Source organism: Arvicanthis niloticus, chromosome 16 (assembly GCF_011762505.2).
Source record: "Arvicanthis niloticus isolate mArvNil1 chromosome 16, mArvNil1.pat.X, whole genome shotgun sequence".
Taxonomy (NCBI): Eukaryota; Metazoa; Chordata; class Mammalia; order Rodentia; family Muridae; genus Arvicanthis; species Arvicanthis niloticus.
The window spans coordinates 8,869,670-8,888,858 of record NC_047673.1 but is presented as its reverse complement, the minus strand read 5'-3'; the positions used below and the strand labels follow the sequence as shown (position 1 = coordinate 8,888,858).

The 19,189-nt window shown below is 45.4% G+C and overlaps 1 protein-coding gene across 2 annotated transcripts in view; it reads right to left on the bottom strand.

Annotated features, from left to right (window-relative positions):
- The window catches only part of Dlgap2 (DLG associated protein 2), a 735,414-nt gene that overhangs the window by 642,196 nt on the left and 74,029 nt on the right, over positions 1-19,189 (bottom strand). For both annotated transcript variants that reach the window (XM_034520297.2, XM_076913868.1), the window contains exon 2: positions 15,372-15,471. In XM_034520297.2, coding sequence (XP_034376188.1) covers positions 15,372-15,386 — 15 coding nt within the window. In that variant the 5' untranslated portion in view covers positions 15,387-15,471. The remainder of the gene's footprint in view (positions 1-15,371; positions 15,472-19,189) is intronic.

The window sequence follows — 19,189 nt, the reverse complement described above, 5'->3', positions numbered from 1 at the left end:
CCCCCTCCACATCTGCTCCCCCCAAGTAAGGCACAAACATGAAGGCTTTTCCGCCCAGAAATAAAAGTCTTTGATGGCCCGCTCCTCTCAGCCACTAGGGACCGTGTTGATGTCACAGTGCACTACACTGACAAGACAATATTTTAGGGAAAAGCCAAGAGATGAGAGAGCCTGGTTGCTTTTCCTAGTGTCAGAAAGCATGAGCCACACAGCACATTCCAAAACTGCTTATAAAACGGTCTAGAGACCGAATAAACGCTCAAGGACACACATCCCCCTGTTAACACACGATGCTGGTTCCCAGGCCTGGCCATGCCCTATAACGTTTATGGAAGCGTTTTATTAAAATGAAACTTTTTAAAACTGATTCTGGATGAGAATACCAGCACAAGCGAATCAGCTTTGTGTAACTGGAATGCCAGACGCTTGCTTTTCTGTCTCAGCCCACAGCACAGAGGCAAAGGCCTACTCATCCCGCAGTGGGAAGGATCCTGATCAAGTCTCATCTTTTAACAAGTCAGCAAGTTAAAATAGTAACTACAACCAACAGAAAACTTTAGTTTTAAGGGTTATACTTTAGTTAAAGAGGAACAAAAGGAGAGAAGGAAGAAGGAAAGAAGACAGAGGCAGGACAAGGAAGAGAAGCAGCAAGAATCAGAGTGTGAAAGAGAAGAAGACAAATGAAGAACGAGAATATGACTAGATGTTTTAAAAAATATGTTTACAACACATTCATGAGGACATAAGTATTTACTTCCGTTCCCATCATCCCCCACAATGCAGTATCCACATCAGGGTAGCTCAATCAACATTTATTTGATAAGCACATGCTGAGTTTATACACATCAGTGATAACGATTCTGACTACAAATGAGAAGACAACCATACAGCTTGGCCTCCTGGGCCTCACAAAATAAACAGCAGCTTGGAGTGTGGTAACCATCTGAGACCAAATCCCACACCATCACTGACAAAAGGCAGACTGGAGATAAGGAAGGGGGATGTTTAGGATTTTGAGAAAGAGAATTCTCAGAAATGAAGAGAAAGAAAATCACATTCGTCAACAGTCCATCCCTCAGTTAGAGTTTACAGGATCCATCAAAACTGATGTTTGACAAAGTCAGTGCACAAAATTAAACGGTGATCCTAGAGGTGAAGAAGACATGAGCACTACCCAGGCTTGTCTTAGGGATCATCCTCCCTCTGCAGGAAGCAGGAGAAGCTTCCTCAGAACAGGTCACAAAGGGATCGAGACACACCCCACATGTGACAGATCAGCTGTCATGCTAACCCATTTGATTCTCTACAATGTGGGTAAAACTACCTACATCCCATAGAGGCTGTCATGTGACAAAACTTTTTCTGAGGAGACTCCACACACATCTACTCAGTCAAGACAAGGAGCCCGCAACAGACCAAAGCAAGATACCACCAAAGTCCAACTTGATGAACCATGAATTTACTGGGATTATTTACAGGAATATGGATAATATGGGTAATGGGGTCAATTACAGGAGCTGAAATGACTCAAAGACAACTGTATCACCAATGTCTTTCCCAGCACGGTGATAGCTCACAAAAGCTGGGAACCTGGAGCTCACTGTGCAGCCTGCAGGCAGCTCAATTGCCTGAATAGTGTCCTTTCTAAGTGACCCAGTCTGGGCAGCCAGGCAACTCCACAAGTTTTTGCTTCTTCCAAGCAACTGGTTACACCTCAGGTTCTTTGCAGGCTGTCCTGTCTGAGAGGGAACTCTCACTTTTATTGCTTACTCTGGCAGGGAGGGACCTAGTGAATCTGGTCAGTTTCAGGGACTTCCTGAACCTGTTTTGAGTTGTTTACATTCCTGCTTAAGGGGCTTCCCTACAGGATTTCAATCTCAGAGGAAACTGTTACAGAATAGAGACCCAGAGGGGGATAGTTACCTTATGGTGAGACCCAACTGCAAGACACACACACAGCAAGCCTAGATAACTTGTCAGATCTGGATTTCTAACTCAATACCATTTGGCCAAATAAGAGTGGTGTTGGACAGTCAGTAGCAAGGGCATGGGGTAAAACACTTCAAAATGGCAGCAGAGCTCCTCACTGTCCATGTGCAAGGTAACAGGGTGCCTTCACATCGACCTGGTAACGTGGCACTTTGCCAAATGCCACCCCCTCAAGACAGACATGTCTGATTCTTAGAATTTCCTCTCTCCAAGTCCTCTCAGGTCAGAAAATGTGTAGCTCAGGCTCAGGGAGGCTCTGTGGCCAGGTCAGCAGCTGACTGACTTTGAATGGGCCTCAAGCATACACACCTCTACTGAATGGGAATGCGTGGAGGCCACACCCACAACACCCCAAATTCCCAAATTCACTGGACCTTAGAAACACTGTTCCCAGGAGACCTCTGTCAGCGTGGCTCCACAGAAGCCCCAACACTTACCTTCTTGCCAGCCCCAATTTCAAGGGAGAGCATCATTCTGACCTGATCTCTCTTCCTGGTCAGGGTTGTGTGATCTTTCAGATCCTGTTGTCCATTAATGCTCTTTAAGACTTTGGAGGATGCTCCTCCCTCAAGGCTGAGGGCTGACCCACCTCCAGCGTTTGCCTGCCTGCCCATTGTTCTCACCTGGCTGCAGACAGAGTGTTGTCAATCCCTTCTGTCATATTTCCAAACTGTGTCCTAGCTGCTACTTCAGAACTATGGGTGTCCAACAGCACAGGACAGCCCTGCTGCAGCACAGGACAGCCTTGCTCACATCATGTCTTCCAACTGGGCCCTTAAAAACAATGTGTCTTAACAGTGTCTCACACATCCTGTGCTCACACACCCAAACTGCAGAATGGCTCCCAAAGCCCACGATGTGTCAACTCTCAAAATCCCCCACTACTCTTATGACCACAGTCGAAATGAAAAGGCAGAGCTCAAATCTGCACAGGAAACTTGAAAGAGCAACCCATATTACAGATTTCCTATGTCATCCCTGAATACCTGCCATGTCCTAGCCCTACGGTAAGGCCAGCACAAAGGACCTGAAGTTAGATATGGACTGGCCCAACACGGCCACCCGGAGTCATCCCCTGAGGTTCCATCAGGACATCATGAGGGTACCCATCACCAGAGGCGCATCATCAGAACATCATGAGGGTGCCCATTCCCAGAGGAGCAAGGCCTCCACAAATGGCATTGGTGAGAGACAGTGTTTCTTCCAATGCTGTTTATCCATAAGCCTTCTATACAGGAAGCACTGTGCTTTTTCTAAAACCCAAACCTCAGGCTTTGAGACTGCCCACTGTGCTGTTGTCTCCAGAACAGCTGGATACCATGGTAACAAGAGGACCTTGGCTTTGAAGAAGCAGTTAGGTCTGTCCCACATGCTTCTCTCTGGGCCTGTGATCTACTAAGCCCTCCATTCTAGGCCCCTAAAATACTGCACTCTGTGATCTCCGTATGCCTTCCATTCTGTGGTGTTTTATAAGACCTCCTACTCCAGAACTTGCTCACAGGTCTTCAGAGAACATGCACCGGCTGCCTCTGAGAGAGTCAAACCTCAGCACTCCTCACTGAGTACATTATCAGGTATAAACCCCCAAAAGAACTCTGTGGGTATCTAGGGGATGGGAGCAGGGAGGGGGGAGGGGGGGTATTGACAGGCCAAGGAGCCGGGCTCAAAGGAGAAGTCCCATCATAGCTCAGTGATGGCCGTCTCGCTTTGCAGCCTGAGGACAGTGCTTCTTCCTAAGTCAGCAAGTTGTGGGTTTGTTTGTTTGTTTGGTGTTGTTTCTAGCTCATACCTCATGGAAATTCTCTTATACTACTCTCCTGAGTGTTAGGATTACAGAAGTGAGCTACCAACCCAGCCAAACTGGCTGTGATTTCAACCTGGGGCTCCAGAAGACCAGCAGAGGAAGGAATGAGTTTGTATATTCACTGGACTCTGCCTGAGTAGATCCACCCTTCCCCTAACCAGGCTTCCTGTTCCTTCACAACTCCTTATCAGAATTGAAGAAATCACCTCTAAGAACAAGTGCTCACTGCTCAAAAAGAAAAGAAAGACTTGTGTAGCCAGCAGGCAGAGGGTTCCTTTCCTGGGGCCTGAGGTTGTTCACATAAAATACACAAGCTCACTAGATGAGACACTCCTCCCTCTCCCTCTCCCTCTCCCTCTCCCTCTCCCTCTCCCTCTCCCTCTCCCTCTCTCCCTCTCCCTCTCCCTCTCCCTCTCCCTCTCCCTCTCCCTCTCCCTCTCCCTCTCCCTCTCCCTCTCCCTCTCCCTCTCCCTCTCCCTCTCCCTCGCCCTCCCCCTCCCCCTCCCCCTTCCCTTCTCCCTTTTCCCTCCCCCTTACTCCTGTTCTCTCTTCTCTCTTTTTCCCCAGGGTTCAAGTTAAATTTGCTAACCTTGTGTTTTTTTTAATTCTCTTTGGGAACTATGACCAACAACCTACACCTCCAAACCCAGCATGTGCTCCTACAGACACAGGCTCCATAGCTGCCTAAACTCAAGCATTGTGGGAAACAGACTCTTGCATGACTGTAACCCCAGGCATGTGAGTGTTAAGATGCCCTTAAGATACACACATAGCTCTGGATAACCGAAGAGTCATAACAGACAATGGCATATTATCTGTTTCACAAGAGGGAAGGTCCCTGAAGACACAGTCCCTAAGCGTCTCAAAGCCAGAGTCCTGGAAGCAACCACGGCACATGCTGAGCTGGCACTGCCTCATGCCAGGCCTTCTACTTTTCTGGGATTTCCCTGGGAGTTCACAGGATCAATATATCTAAAGCAGAAAAGAATCGTATGGACAACATGGCTACCAGCCACTGCTGTGCTCTCCAGATGCAAATGGTCTTCAAACTGGCTGCTTGTTTAGCAATGTAAGATCTACTCACTCAATAGAGAGAAGGGCCTCAGAAGACAAAAGCCTCATACACAAACTTATAACTCAGACTTAACAGAAAAAAAAAAAAAAAAAAATCGAGTTTGATAAACTTGAACAATGAAGACATACAAGAACACTAAGGCAAAGTACCTGACAAAAAACTGCAGAGATGTCACGAACCTGAGGCCAACTCATGGAAGACATGTGAGGCTGGGGGTGCGGGTGATTTAGTTACAAGGTGTCACCACGATCAGAAACAAAAGCTAATTACAGTATCACTTTCTAAGTATTCAGAAAACCCGGGGAGTTGGCCTCATATGGCAGAATGCAGAACGATTCCAAGTTGACAAGCAAAACCTGAAACTTGACGTGCACAGGACTGTGCACCTCTGTCATCCCACTGCTCAGGGGGCTGAATGGGAACACTAAACACAGGGTGGCCCCGTCTCTACAAACACAAAAAAATTGAAGGTCGCCAGAAGAGCTTATTCTGTGCACTCCTTAATACCCTACAAAATGATGCGAGTGGGAAGCTCTGGGCTCTTAGCTGGGTTGGCCCGAGAACACCTGGCCCTGTTTTAGAGACACACCCCCCCCAGGGAGTTTTTACTGTAAAACTGCTGCAAAGTGCTAACACTTTATGAGCTAGTCACTTTTTTGACAAAAGGGAGGGTGAGAAATGAGCATGCTCAGGAGACGTGTGAGAGCCAAAGGTAGACTGTGGAATCAGTACCCGTGGCAGCGTGCTGGACGTGCTGGTTCTTTTCCTGTAGGTCTCTAAAGAAAGCATTTCAAACATTAGGAGTTGACTTTGGAGATTTAAGAGGAAGAAACTAGCTGAAGAAAAGCAGGTGATATTCTAAGTAAGTGGTGAAAGGTAAATTTGAGTATGTAAATGTTTCAAAGGCCAGACTAAGTGTCATTTCTTCTGTCTGTTTGAAATGAGCCCATGATCTGAGCAGAGATAAACTCCTTCCAACTGGAACATACCGCAGGACCACTCACCTCGAAGACACTCACACACAAAGACGTGCAGACACGTGGACAGCCATGCACACCGACAGATGCCCACACAGACGCATGACATGGACTCCATGTAGGAGTCCATTAAGTATCTTTCTTAAATTTTATATTTAGTTGTTTAAAAATGAGTGTGATGGAGACTTACGGGGAAGGAAGGCCCAGGGCATTAGTGGGTCAACACAATCAACATACACTAAATACACGTATGACATCTTGGCTAATGTGGCCGTGTACTGTGGGGGAGAACATACTATTATCACCTCCCTGAAACGTTAGAATCCCTGGAATTCTAAACATGCATCCCATGCTCACAGATGTGGCTCTCACCCCGTATCAAAGAAGCTCCTTTTTGCAGTAGCTGGAGACCTTTACAGAAAGCTGGGCTTAGTCACATAAAGAATCAACAATGAAGTGGACATTAGACGGCATCCCAAGACACACCCTTAGAGAACCCAGCTCAAGGGAGGCTGCTCCGGACCCTGCCGGTCAGGTTCATTCCTACTCTTACATGGATTGGTAAAGACCGGCCTTTCTTTTTTTAAAAAAACTTTAGTATTAGAAGCGTCACAAATTTAAAAAAAAAAAATTACTTTTAATTTCTTATTTGTAGTTTGTTTCGTTTTGCTCTAAGGTAGAACACTCTAGGTAATAAAGAGGAAAGACTAAAAGGGCCATTAAATGGAGCCTGGCAGGGAAGTGAAATTTACCAATGTTATAAACTAAAAACTGCTCATTCTACTCAACCAATCATGTATAGATAGAATCACGAGCCCTTGGCATCAGGGATAAAGTGGCCACATCAGCCCACGCTAGCTCCACCCACCTCAGCCCACACTAGCTCCGCCCACCTCAGCCCCACTAGCTCCACCCACTTCAGTCCACGGCCAGCTCCACCCACCTCACACCTCCAAGAACTACTGGCTGACTCATCTTGTGCCTATGCTTCACCTTCTACTGTCACCGCCCACAATGAAACTATTGCAGTCTGTGGTGGGTAGGTAAGTACACAGACCCCAAGTGAGACAGCGTTCCTAAGGAACTGGCCTGTCTGCGCTTTGCCCCACGGCTTCCATCCAAGGTGGAGTCGAAATTTTAATACAATCATCCTCAGCTGGCTCTCACACCTGCCAATCCCGAGCTGCTGAGAATGTGGCTCTCCTAGGCTTCTGTTTGGCCTTCATGGGTCCTATCCACTGGCTACTGACTGACTTTTTAAGCGGGAAACGTTCTCATTATGCCTGCATGTGTCCAGTCAGACGGTGCAGCCACTTTACCAACAGCAAACATGAAGATCCAAGAACACTGCAGGGACACTGGACTCCGTGAACAGCGTGTATCTTTCCACTGCTGTGAAAGTACAAACGAGCTAACCCCACCTGTTTCCTCTATAACGAGGAAAAAAATCAAAAGTAACTATTCACACAAGAAATGTAGAGATTTTTTTCAAATCTATGCTGCAAACTAAACCTCCAAAGATGAGCGCTGAGTGTGGATTCAGACGGGAAAGAAGAAAGTGTGGCTACAAAATAATTTCACGGCCGGGCGGTGGTGGCGTACACCTTTAATCCCAGCACTTGGGAGGCAGAGGCAGGTGGATTGCTGAGTTCGAGGCCAGCCTGGTCTACAGAGTAAGTTCCAGGACAGCCAGGGCTACACAGAGAAACCCTGTCTCCAAAAACAAACAAACAAACAAAAAAGAATAATTTCACCAAAGGCTCAGCCTGGAGCCCTGTGACGTCACATGATAGAGCCTTTGCAGGTGTGGTGACAGATCCAGAGATAGAGGTGACTCAGCCTAGAGTGTCCCTAAAGAGAACACGAGGGAACGTGTGACAGAAAGTCCTTGAGGTTTGCAGAGAAGATGTCCTAGAAGAGGAAAACACACAAAACCAAGGCTTTGAGGAAGAAACAGCCCCACAGACACCTGGATTTCACCCCTAAACCCCAAACTGACATGACCTGGAGAACTGAGACACTAGCATACTAGACTGATGAACACCAGAGGCTCATGGAAACATCACTACAATGTCTGAGTTAAGAGTTCCCTCTGCTGCTACCCCTACCCCAGGAGGTCCTCGTGTGATGTGGCAATGTCAACGTCTCCCTGACCTCTCAACAGAAGTCACACAGGAACCACTGAGACACAATCACAATACACATACAGGCCATGTCACCTCAGGCTGTGTCTAGAAAGGCAAGGTGTTTTCCAAGGAATTGGCCAGCTATACCTCTGACTATGTAAACTTGAGGTGTAAATTAATGTAATGGCTGATTATTACTTCCACCCTGGAGCAGAGAAAAAAAATAGGTTACCCAAGGACAGTGAGGGAGAATACAGGCTCCATTAGCAAAATAGAAGATATCATAGCTCTGTTCCTAAGCAACGGCATGGTGATAGGCAGCGGACAGAATTGTTGGAAGCACCAGCAGAGACCCTGCTTCATACCTATATATAAACATGAAAAGTCTGCAGAGAGCAGAAGTTAAGTGCGAGAGCTGAATGTGTATTTCTTGTGTGTGTGTGTGTGTGTGCGTGTGTTTCAAAGAAAGGCTTTCAAAATATAGCATCAAAGTCAGAAGGTGCAAACAGATTTCTAGACATGACTTATAAGATGGTATTTATTAGGTATAAAAAATGATAAAGTGGAAATCCAATTACAGTCAGAAAAGCAAAAAGAAAATAATAATAATTCTAGTAATGTTGAAATGAGCTAGACGACCATACTCTACAACTCACAGGCTGAAGAAGAGGAAAAGCAGAAGTGTCTCTTTGAACTCCGGAGCCTGGAAGATGGAACCTTACCACAAGCTGGAGATGGACCAGAGGTCACAAGCAAAACCCAGGAGAAAGGCTTCACTTCAGTCTTGGTTGGACGGCGATGGCTACACACATTTTTCTGGAAACCGTACGGAAATACACACTGAAAATCTTTAAAATTGCCATACTTTCTGAAATACTTGAATATCCAGAGGAAGAAAATTTGTGGAGGACCCTTTACACCAGACTCGGACATCCCCGTGGGGCTCGGCACACGGCTGCAGTCTGTCCACACAACAGTGCACTCGATGACTTGAAGATGTTTTGATTTATTGTCAAGAAGGGCTGGGGCTGTACTCAGATGGCAGAATGCTTGCCTAGCATGCACAAGGTCCTAGGGATTCCATCCCTGGCACCACACAAAATAGGCATAGTGGTGCTTGCCAGAGATCTTGTCACTCAGGAGGCTGAGGCAGGAGGATGAGAAGCATAAGGTCATCCTTCGATGGCAGATTTTGAAGCCAGCCTAAGCCACATTAGAGCCTGTCTCAAAATGCAAACAAATGAACAACAGAGGCTGGGGAGGTGGCTCTGTCAGTAACGCATGTCCTGTACAAGCATAAAGGTCTGATTGTGGCTCTCCAGCAGTCACGTAAAACTCAAGTGTCACAGTGAACATCTGTAACCTGGGCGCTGAGGAGTGGGGAGAGAGATGGGCAAATCCACGGAGCTCCCTGGCCAGCCAGGGTAAAGAACTGGTGAGCTCCAGGTTCAAAGAGACACTGTCTCAAAAAAAATAAGGTAGAGAGAAATCTAGGAAAATATCCAGTTTCAACCTCTGACCTCTCAGGGACACAGGACACACGTGTGTACGTCCATACTTGAACATGTGCTTGCACTATATTCAACTCTAACCAAAAAAAAAACCACTTTTACAAGTTATTATAATGATATATGCTGTTAATTTGTCAAACATGTCATTGTAACAGTTTTACTTATATAAATCGGGAAATACATAGATGTAACATAAATTTTTTGCAACCTATTTTTAATAAGAGCTCAACCTCTCCTCTAGCCCACTACCCAGCAGAGGTAGTGGGAGAGAAAAGGGATTAGGATGTGGGGGAAGTGGTTCTGTTCAGCAACAGCTCTTTGGGGGCGGGGGGGGGGGGGAGGAAGAGCTTGATCTTTTTGGGCAGCAGTTCAATCCCATAACAAACACTAAATATGACTTAGCAGCTACAGAGCAGGCAGACACCAGGCACAAACCAGCAGCTATAGTCCAGTCCTTTCAGCAAGCCAACACCAGGCAAATGTAGTTCAACCCTGAAGAAACTGCCAGGCTCACCAACTAGCCTGAGGGGAGGCTGCAGAAGCACCAAGCTGTGGCAGGAACCCTGACGAGCAGGTCCTTAGGTGAGTTTCTGTCAACAGCAGCATTACCACAAGTTGAGCTCAACAACGTAAGGCAAACCAAGGCATGTGTGTCTTTAGCGAAGGATACTGAAGCGGAGCAAACCAAAGCTCAGTGCTCGCCCCTCATTGTCTGTGGGGTCATACTTATACTCCTTCATCAAGGTTCCTTTCCCATGTTTGCTATAACCAAACGTCCTTTCACCTGTCTCTGCTTCAAGAAACGGTCTTTCCCATCTTTGTTTTAGCAAGACATCCTTTCACCTGTGTGCCCCAACAAAACAGCATTTGACATAAGTAACTTTCCAAAGAAACTAGAAGTTTCCACATCAGAAAGTAATCAGCATCTTACAGATTTTTACCCCTGAGCTTTTCTCATTGGGTAAGACATATTAAATTTGTTTTTGTTTAGACTTTGTTTCTGTATAAAGATTTATTTTATTTTTATTTATGTGTGCATGTGTGTCTTGGTCAGTGTCAGTGTGTGCCACATGCAGGTAGGTACCTCTGAGGCCAGAAGAGAGTGTGAGATTCCCTAGAGATAGAGTTACAAGTTGAGTGACCTGACATGGGTACCAGGAACTGAACTCAGATCCTCTGGAAGAATCAAGTCCTCTTAACCACTGAGCCATCTCTCCAGACCTCACTTAGATTCTCTTAAAAAGACAAGTGCCATACAGACTCATAGTGAGTTTTACAACTCTACCAGGCTGAGGGTGGAAAAGACATGGACCAATGGTCAGAGCTCATCCCATGAGGACATGAGGACATGACGAAGCACTTCACCTTCATCAAAAGGCAAGTGCCAAAGGGCCTACTTTAGAACCTGCATTTCCACCTGCTGACCCAATACAAGTCATGTCTACATCCCCACACCACACTGAGCTGCCAGAAGCCCCTGCCAGTGTACTAGCTATAGCTGAGCCTGCGAGATTTCTGTTAGGAGATGAACATAGAAAACACTGCCAGTTTCTCCTGTTTAACCAGTGCTGCCAAATTGGATACAGGATCAAAAAAACAAACAAACAAACAAACAAACAAAAAGTTTGCCAAAGTCCAACAAATTTTAAGAATCACAGTATGCACTCTAAACCCTAACTTTAAAAAGAAAAAAAATGATTCTTCACACAATGGCGTTCTTGGAACTTGAGTGTAGTGCATTCACACGTTAGGGATAATAAATGAATCCTGTTCAGTTGCTTTTCCTAGGCACACAGATCCACAAAACTCTACTCACACTTCCCTTGAAGACTAACCAACTTCATTTACAAAACAAATCCTTTCCCTACATGGGGTTGCTTGGGACCCTTTAGTCAATGCTGAGACTCCTTTCTGTAATATCTTACTCTGAAGTAAGACAAACCCACCAATGTGAGCACAGCAGAGTTTACTCTCCTAACCCCACCCCCCCACCCCCACCCCCCCCCACCCCCGTGAGGATGTGACAGCGGTGTCACTGCTGGGGGTCTGCAGTATGAGCTTACAAACATACCAGTCAGCCCTGGTGAGTAATTCAAAGACCCTCACTGCCCAAATGTACACTTTAATTGTAACCGATTTGAATGACACACTTCTGCAAATGGCTTATATGTTTTATCGTTAGATGGGCATATACTTCCTAGCTTGCAGTAAAGAGTTGGAACTGTTTGATTATGACGGCGAGGGTATCACCGTCCTGGGTGCAAACCTGCTACACTGTCATTCCCAGGGGAAAAGAATATCCAGGTACTGAAGATAAAAGAGTCCCCCACAGGATTATGTTATTGCCTCATTTTCTCTATTTAGACCCAGGAAACACCTGAGAATCAGAGGTCAGGTCCTAGGGTATAAAGCAATATGCCCTTGGCATTTTGGTCCTGGTAACTCTCTATTTTGGTGCCGTCCTGTGTACCACAGGCTGTCCCTCGGCATCCCCGACCTCTACCTATAAGACACTAGTAGCAGTATACTGGCACCAGCGTGCCAAGCACAAATGTCTCCAGACATGTACCAACCTTCCTGGAGGAAGAGCTACTTCTGTTTAAGAATTACTGCAACAAGAAACAATTAACCACCTCCCAATGGGAGATCTGGAGCAATCCTGTCACCAGTACTGAAACATATCCCCTCTAATGAGAAAGAACAAAAAGATTGTGTTTTTCTAAGAGAAAAAAAAAATTCTACTGAGAAAGGGTTGGTTAGACACAGGACAATGGAACACACATTCATGCGTCCTCTCCCTCCTTAACGCCATGCCAGTGAGCGAAGCTTTAAAATAAGGGCAGGTCCTAAACTTGGCTGGAAAAATAAGAATATATCATGTACCATCCAGTGAGCAGAATCAGTAGGGTCACCCTGAGACCAGAAAGCAGATGGAGTCACAGAAACTAAGTGAAACTCACATCCCAGAGGCTAGGTGGAGGCTGAGGGGGTGAGGACCAGCGGCAGCGTTGTGGGGAATGGCCTCCAGCAGATCCTAGCCCACAAGATACAGAGACATGATCCTGTTTCCAAGCAGCTTTGCCACCTCTCAGAGGTATTTATGGAAATACAAAAATATCTAGCACCCAACAAAGTAGAAAATCAGAGATGAGTCAAACAGAACTTGGGGCGTCTTTGGAAAAGAAATCAAGTGTCAAATCAACTGCTGGATTTTTTAACCTTTAAGTTTTCTTTTTTTCATGAAGAATGAATGAGAACAAGGGGTAGCAGAAAAAAGGGACAAATGAAGACCAGAGCCAACGTCACCTGGGGAGAGACTATAAAATCAACAAAAACACTGGTGGAACCAGAGCTGGCTCACTGGGAAGACAAATAGTCGGTAACCCTCAGGCTAATGAAGGAATGGGAGAGAAGACCGTCGCCAGCACACAAAACTAAAGAGGCAGTGTCATCCTAGGTGCCACAGGCAGAAAGACCAGGCCCAGGGAACATTATAGGCAACTTCTCGGAGGCCTTCTGATGACTGCCCACACTGGCCTTCCCAGCTAGAGGCTGGAATCTTGAGGGGACAGAGATGCCAGAAGACAGCCTGCTGTCCTAAAAGCTCTGAAACACTAACACCTGACCTGACCCGTGTGTGCATACTGCTCCTCCTGGAACATTTCTGTCGTCTTCTGCTAACTCTATCAGGGTGTCTCCTTCCTAAATGAGACCAGCAAGCAGGCCAACAGTAGGCTGAGAATTTCACAGTGGCTCGTCCCAAGATGCTGCAGCAGTGAGGGTCCCACCAGGCCAGCCAGTGGCCCGGGGCAGAGTGGGGGTTGGGGGTGGTAACAGTTCCTTCCCAAGTCAGATTCCTATGGAATGGTAAGAAGTGTTCCTAGAAGCCTACAGAATGGACTTGTTTCTTCTACAGCATTAAGAAGGGACCTAGGAATCAAGGAGTAGAGAGAATCTTCAACTTCCCACCACAAGCTCCACCCTGACACTCTGCTGCCTGGATGCCTGGATGTCTAAGGAGGAAGAGCACTGGGAGACTCCGTAGTTCAGTGAATCCAGATGATGTGGAGCTGAGGTCTAGCTGCAGGTCGCACAGGATACCAAGGTCACACAAAAAATAAACATGGACAACAACAAAGTGGTTTTACCATCAAAGCTAACCACCTGCCTTTGAAAGAAACCAAAACAAAAACAACAGACCGTCAGTACAACGGCAACAGAGACTTGGCCACCACAGCTCTGGGCGGCATCTGCATGCCTGCTGCACTCCTATTCCTTCATGACCAATAAGCCAACGTGTATCCTGTGGGATCGCACTGGCTATGCTTTCCTCTGCTCTAAGTCCTGGGGTTCCCGAGCCAGAGCAGCAGACCAGGCAAAGGAAGATGAGCCTGGCTCCCTAGTCCCTTACTAGAACTATAGAGTGAAAAATTATAAAGGCCATCTTATGAAATATGTGTAAATTTTTCGCCTTAGACCTTGGGCAGAAAAGCACCTGCCAGCAGGTTTGGGTCCATCTAATTAGTTACAGAGGAGGGGGGAGTTACAGTACAAAGGCCTGTTAAGAACATCCCAGAAACTGACTGGCCAAGGGAAGAACTACACCCTGCCCCATGGTACGGCCTACTAGTGTTCAAAAGAGGTAAAACAACCAATCCTGTGCACCCGCGCGAAAGTTCGATTTTTCCCTACCCCGCCCATATATAAGCGCTATGCCCCTGAGCCACGAGGTCAGTCCCTCTATCCCCTATGTGAGATATGGGGTTATGGGCTGGCCCAGAGCTCTGATTTAATAAACCACCTCATGTGCTTTACAGCAAGACGGTCTCTCGTGTGTCCTTTGGGTGCGTGCTATCCTGTGACTTAAGTGGACTCCTTTCTGGGGAGTCCCGGACCTTTCAGAACTTAGAGTAGAATTAGTACCACTGGGGAGGCCTATTTGAAGTCAAGTCACTTGATAGTCTGAAGAAGAAAGAAAGGTGGAAAGATACACCTCCTTCAGTGATCTCCCAGCCATCCCCCCCCCCAAGCTTCTTTCATTTTATTTATTTATTTATTTATTTATTTATTTATTTATTTTTTGTATTCATCTCTATCCCACTGGGTGCTTCCCTGTACAGCCTTTAGCCTCTTCACAGGGTACATTAAAAAAAGAACTGTAAATAACAGAAAAGTTTTCTAGCCTTTCTGGCAGCTGGACGCCGGCATCAACTGTACGCCCCATCCCCCACACGGCTTTCCCATGTGTAATCCAGTCCAGGACTAAGCTCTGTGCTGAGCCCCTCTATCTGATGTGAGATGCACAGACCGCCAGTCTCTCTTTAATGAATTCCAATGAGATCCTTTTCTGGCTAAACCAGCTGATGGATTTTACTAAGTTTTACAAGTCTGTCTGTCTGTCTGTCTGTCTGTCTTTCTTTCTTTCTTCCTTTTGTGTTAATTAATTGTCTTTTATTTACATCCCAAATGTTGTCCCCTTCCTGGTCCCCCCCTTGAACAGTTCTTCCCCATTCCCCCTCACCTTCCAGTCTGAGAGGGTGCCCCTCTACATCGCCCCCAAATCTCTAAAGGATTAGGCGCATCCTCTCCCACTGAAGTCAGACAAGGCAGCACTCTGCTACATGTGCTGGGGCCATGGACCTTTATTAATGCACCTCTGTGTGACTGGCAAAAACATTGCCCTGGAGAGGTTGGGCGTGCTATGCTGCCGTTACTGATCTCCTTGGTTCACCAGCTCCTCTCAGTTTCCTAGGGTCCTTTAGCAGCTGAATTTTAAGCTGTCACTTTCTACGTCAATCCTGACACAGAGGCCCTGTCACAGCAGTGAGGAAAGGCTGGACAATGAACAAACACAGAAAGGAAGGAAGAAATAGAATCATCACACAGTACCTGAGCCGTCCCCATTATGGCTGGCAGGGTGCAGGCTGGGGTTCGCAAGCGGCTGGGAAATCACGTGGTACTATGGCCGGGCCTCAGATGACTGGGAAGCCTAAGATGAGGAATGGATAGAAATGGGGAAAATGATAAAAAAGGGTAAACAACCTCCCCCAGGGGGGAAAAACATGGAGTACACATTTAAAATAAGCAACTCAGCAATCGGCAGATTGAGAACAGCAATAGGAAGTTGCCACACTAAGGGCACACAGCATGCACAGTTGTGAAAAATATCTCAATTTTAAAGCAAGGTTCGAAATGATAAACGGGTTTACCAACTTCAAAATATTAAACCAGAGAGAAAAGAGAAAAACTACACTGTAAATCAAGATTTGTAACTCCTTCTGCAACTTGGCGATTAAACCAGATGTGTGAATCAGCCCACAGGCCAGGCCCACTGCGAGGCAGAAGCAACATCAAATATTAAACATTTAAATGGGGCTGTAACCCCAGACAACACTGAAGGTTGCACTGATTTTAAAATAAGTGCTAATCCATGTACATGATAGATTTTTAAACTCCTTAATTTTTCCATTCCTCGCATATTAGCACGTAAAATCACCACTGCACCAAATACGAACTTGGTGGCATTGGAACTTTGGTTCCATAATATCATGCAAGAAAACACAATGCTCTCTGTCCCGCCGAGCTGGCACAGTCACAAAACACTCTCCTACGTGTACTTCATGTGACCCTTAAAAGTCACAATCACGACGCAGTAATGCCCTGAGGAGTATTTATGAATACTGCACAGTGTACAATGCCTTCTGAAAACTGGTTTGTCACCTAAATCTTGAACAAATAGGTTTGCTGATGAGCTACTAAACGCCAAGGAAATCCTCTTAACTGCGCAATGCTAATAAGCTAAGGATATGAATTTTTAACCAAGTACATTTGGGGCTTGTTCATTACATAATACTATACAAACTCAAGAGTCAACTTCACGTGTTTCTCATGACCAGTTATCACAAACCTTCTGTGGCTGTCCACCCATGCAAACTCAAGTCCAGACATCAGCCAGTACAGCCTTTAGAATGGATGTCTACTTGTCCATCTGCATTTCTCCACACTTGTGGATACAGAACTACTTGGTGGGTTGCTTTTCCATGTACTAAGTAATTGTGGGTCGGTTGGGCTGGGGGGATGGCTCAGTGAGTAACGCACTTACTGCACCAGAGTAAGGACTTAAGCTAGGATTCCCCTGAGCCTACACAAAGCTAGACATGGTATTGTGTGTTTATAATGCTAGCACTCCTACGACGAGATGAGAAACAGAGACAGGCAAATCTCTGGAGGCTCATGGGCCAGCTAGTCTGTATATGCAGTGACCAACAGGAAACCCTGTCTCGATGTAGAAGGTGAAGACTAAAACCTGAGATTGTGTGTGACCTTCACACATGTTCCGTGCATGCTTACACTAATATGAACATTTACATGAGCATGCACACACACATACACACCCCTCCATAGAAAGTTGGGAATCAATCTACCCCAATACCCAGCTATACTCAAAGGATGCTTCATCCTACCACAAGGACACTGTTCAGCTATGTTCATAGCAGCTTTACTCATAATAGCCGGAAAGTGGAAACAACCTAGATGCCCCTCAACTGAAGAATGGATAAAGAAAATGTGGAATATTTACACAATGGAGCATTACTTAGCTATTAAAAAAAAATGACATCATAAAAATTTCAGACAAATGGATGGAACTAGACAAAATCATCCTGAGTGAGGTAACCCAGAACCAGGACAAACATGTTATGTACTCACTTACAAGTGGATATTAGCTGTAAAGTAAAGGATACATGCTACAATCCACAGACTCAGAGAGGCTAAGTAATAAGGCTGTTTAGAGGGATATAAGGATCTCCCTGAGAAGGGGAAATAGATTTCCCAAGTTGACTTGAGGGCTGTAGGCTGGAACAGGAAGAATCAGGTAGGTGGGAGATGGAGGGAGGGAGAGAGAACTAGAAAAGGCGACTGGAATTTGGGTGCATTTATGGAGTGATGTGGAAACCTAGTACAATGGTAATTCCTTGGAATTTACAAGGGTGACCCTAGCAAAGACTTCTAGTAACCGGAGATATGGACCCTGAAATAGCCACCTTCTACAATCAGGCAAGGCTTCCAGTGGAGGAACTGGACATCAACCCAGCCACAAAACCTTCGACCTACAATTTGTCCTGCCTATAAGATGTGCTGGAGTAAAGGTGACAGAGAACTTCTAGGAGTGGCCAATAAATGACTGGTCCAACTTGAGGAGCACACCATGAGAGAGCCCATGTACAATACTGCCTGGATGGCCAGAAACAGGAAGCTGAATTGCCAAGTGACCTAGGGTAGAACCGAACATGACTAGGGAAAAAAAATTAACAAAGGGATTCCTAATGATCGTCTGTTATCCTTGGAGACATGAACCTAGACCAGCTATCATCAGAGGGGCTTAAGCCAACAACTCATAGGAGCAGACAGAGGCCAAACATTAGGCCGAGCCTGGGGAACGCCACAGATGAAGACAAAGAAGGATCACAGAAGCCAGACAGTGGAGGGCACCATGAGAATATGGCCCACAGAATCAACTAAGCAGGGCCTAGGGGCTCACAGAAACCAAAGTGACAATCACAGAGCCTGTGTGGATCTGTGCTAGGTCCTCTGCACCTATGTTGTGGTTGTGTAGCTTGGTACTCCTGTGAGTCTCCTAACGGTAGGGGAGGAATGCTTTTTCCTCTACTGGTTTGCCTCCTCCAGCCTAGATATGAGGGTTTGTGCTTAGTCTTATTAGCTCTTGTTGCTGTTTGGTTGATATCTTGGGGGGGGGTGGGGGCTGCTCTTTTCTGAAAGGAAACAGAGGAAGAATGGATCTGGGGTAGAGGGGAAGTCAGAGAAGTGAAGTAACTCTAGTCAGAATATAATGTATGAGAGAAGAAAACGTTTCATTTTAAGTCATTACTAATTTTATCTATGCATTTAAGTAGCATTTCTAATAAGATACATTTTTAGAATAGTCATGCTCAAAATACATATGTATGTAAATTAAATGTATTAAAAGCTAGTAATAAACTGGCCACAGTTCATATGAAAATTTTCCTTTAATGATTGTATATAATATACATAAATCTTTAAGTTGTGAATTAGAAATTAATTCTATTTCTCTCCAATAGACAATTACCCCAGAAAATTTACTGAATAATCTATATTTTCCTAATTTGAAAGTGCCAGCCATATAAAAACATTCATCCACAGATTTATTCACTGCCTATAGCATTCATGTTTCTCCTGGCACGAACCCACAACTTAGATTTTCTTTAAAAATTCTGTTATTAAACAGTCTTGCTAGAACTTCAAGTACTATATTGAAGAGACAGGGAGAGAGTGGACAACCTTGTCTTGTCCCTGATTTGAGTAGGATTGCTTTAAGTTTCTCTACATTTAATTTTATGTTGGCTATTGGCTTGCTGTATAGTGCCTTTATAGGGTTTAGATACATACCTTGTATCCCTGATCTCAATAGGACTTTAAATATGAAGGAGTGTTGGATTTTGTGAAAGGCCTTTTCAAAAAGTATCTAATGAGATGAACATGTATTTTTTTTTCTTTCTTTCTGTTGGTTTACATAGTGGATTGCATTAATGGATTTCATATATTAAACCACCCCTGCATTCCTGGGGTGAAGCCTACTTCATTGTGACAGATGATGTCTTTGACATGTTCTTGGATTCAGTTTGTGTGTTCTATTGAGTATTTTTGCATCAATGTTCATAAGGGAAATT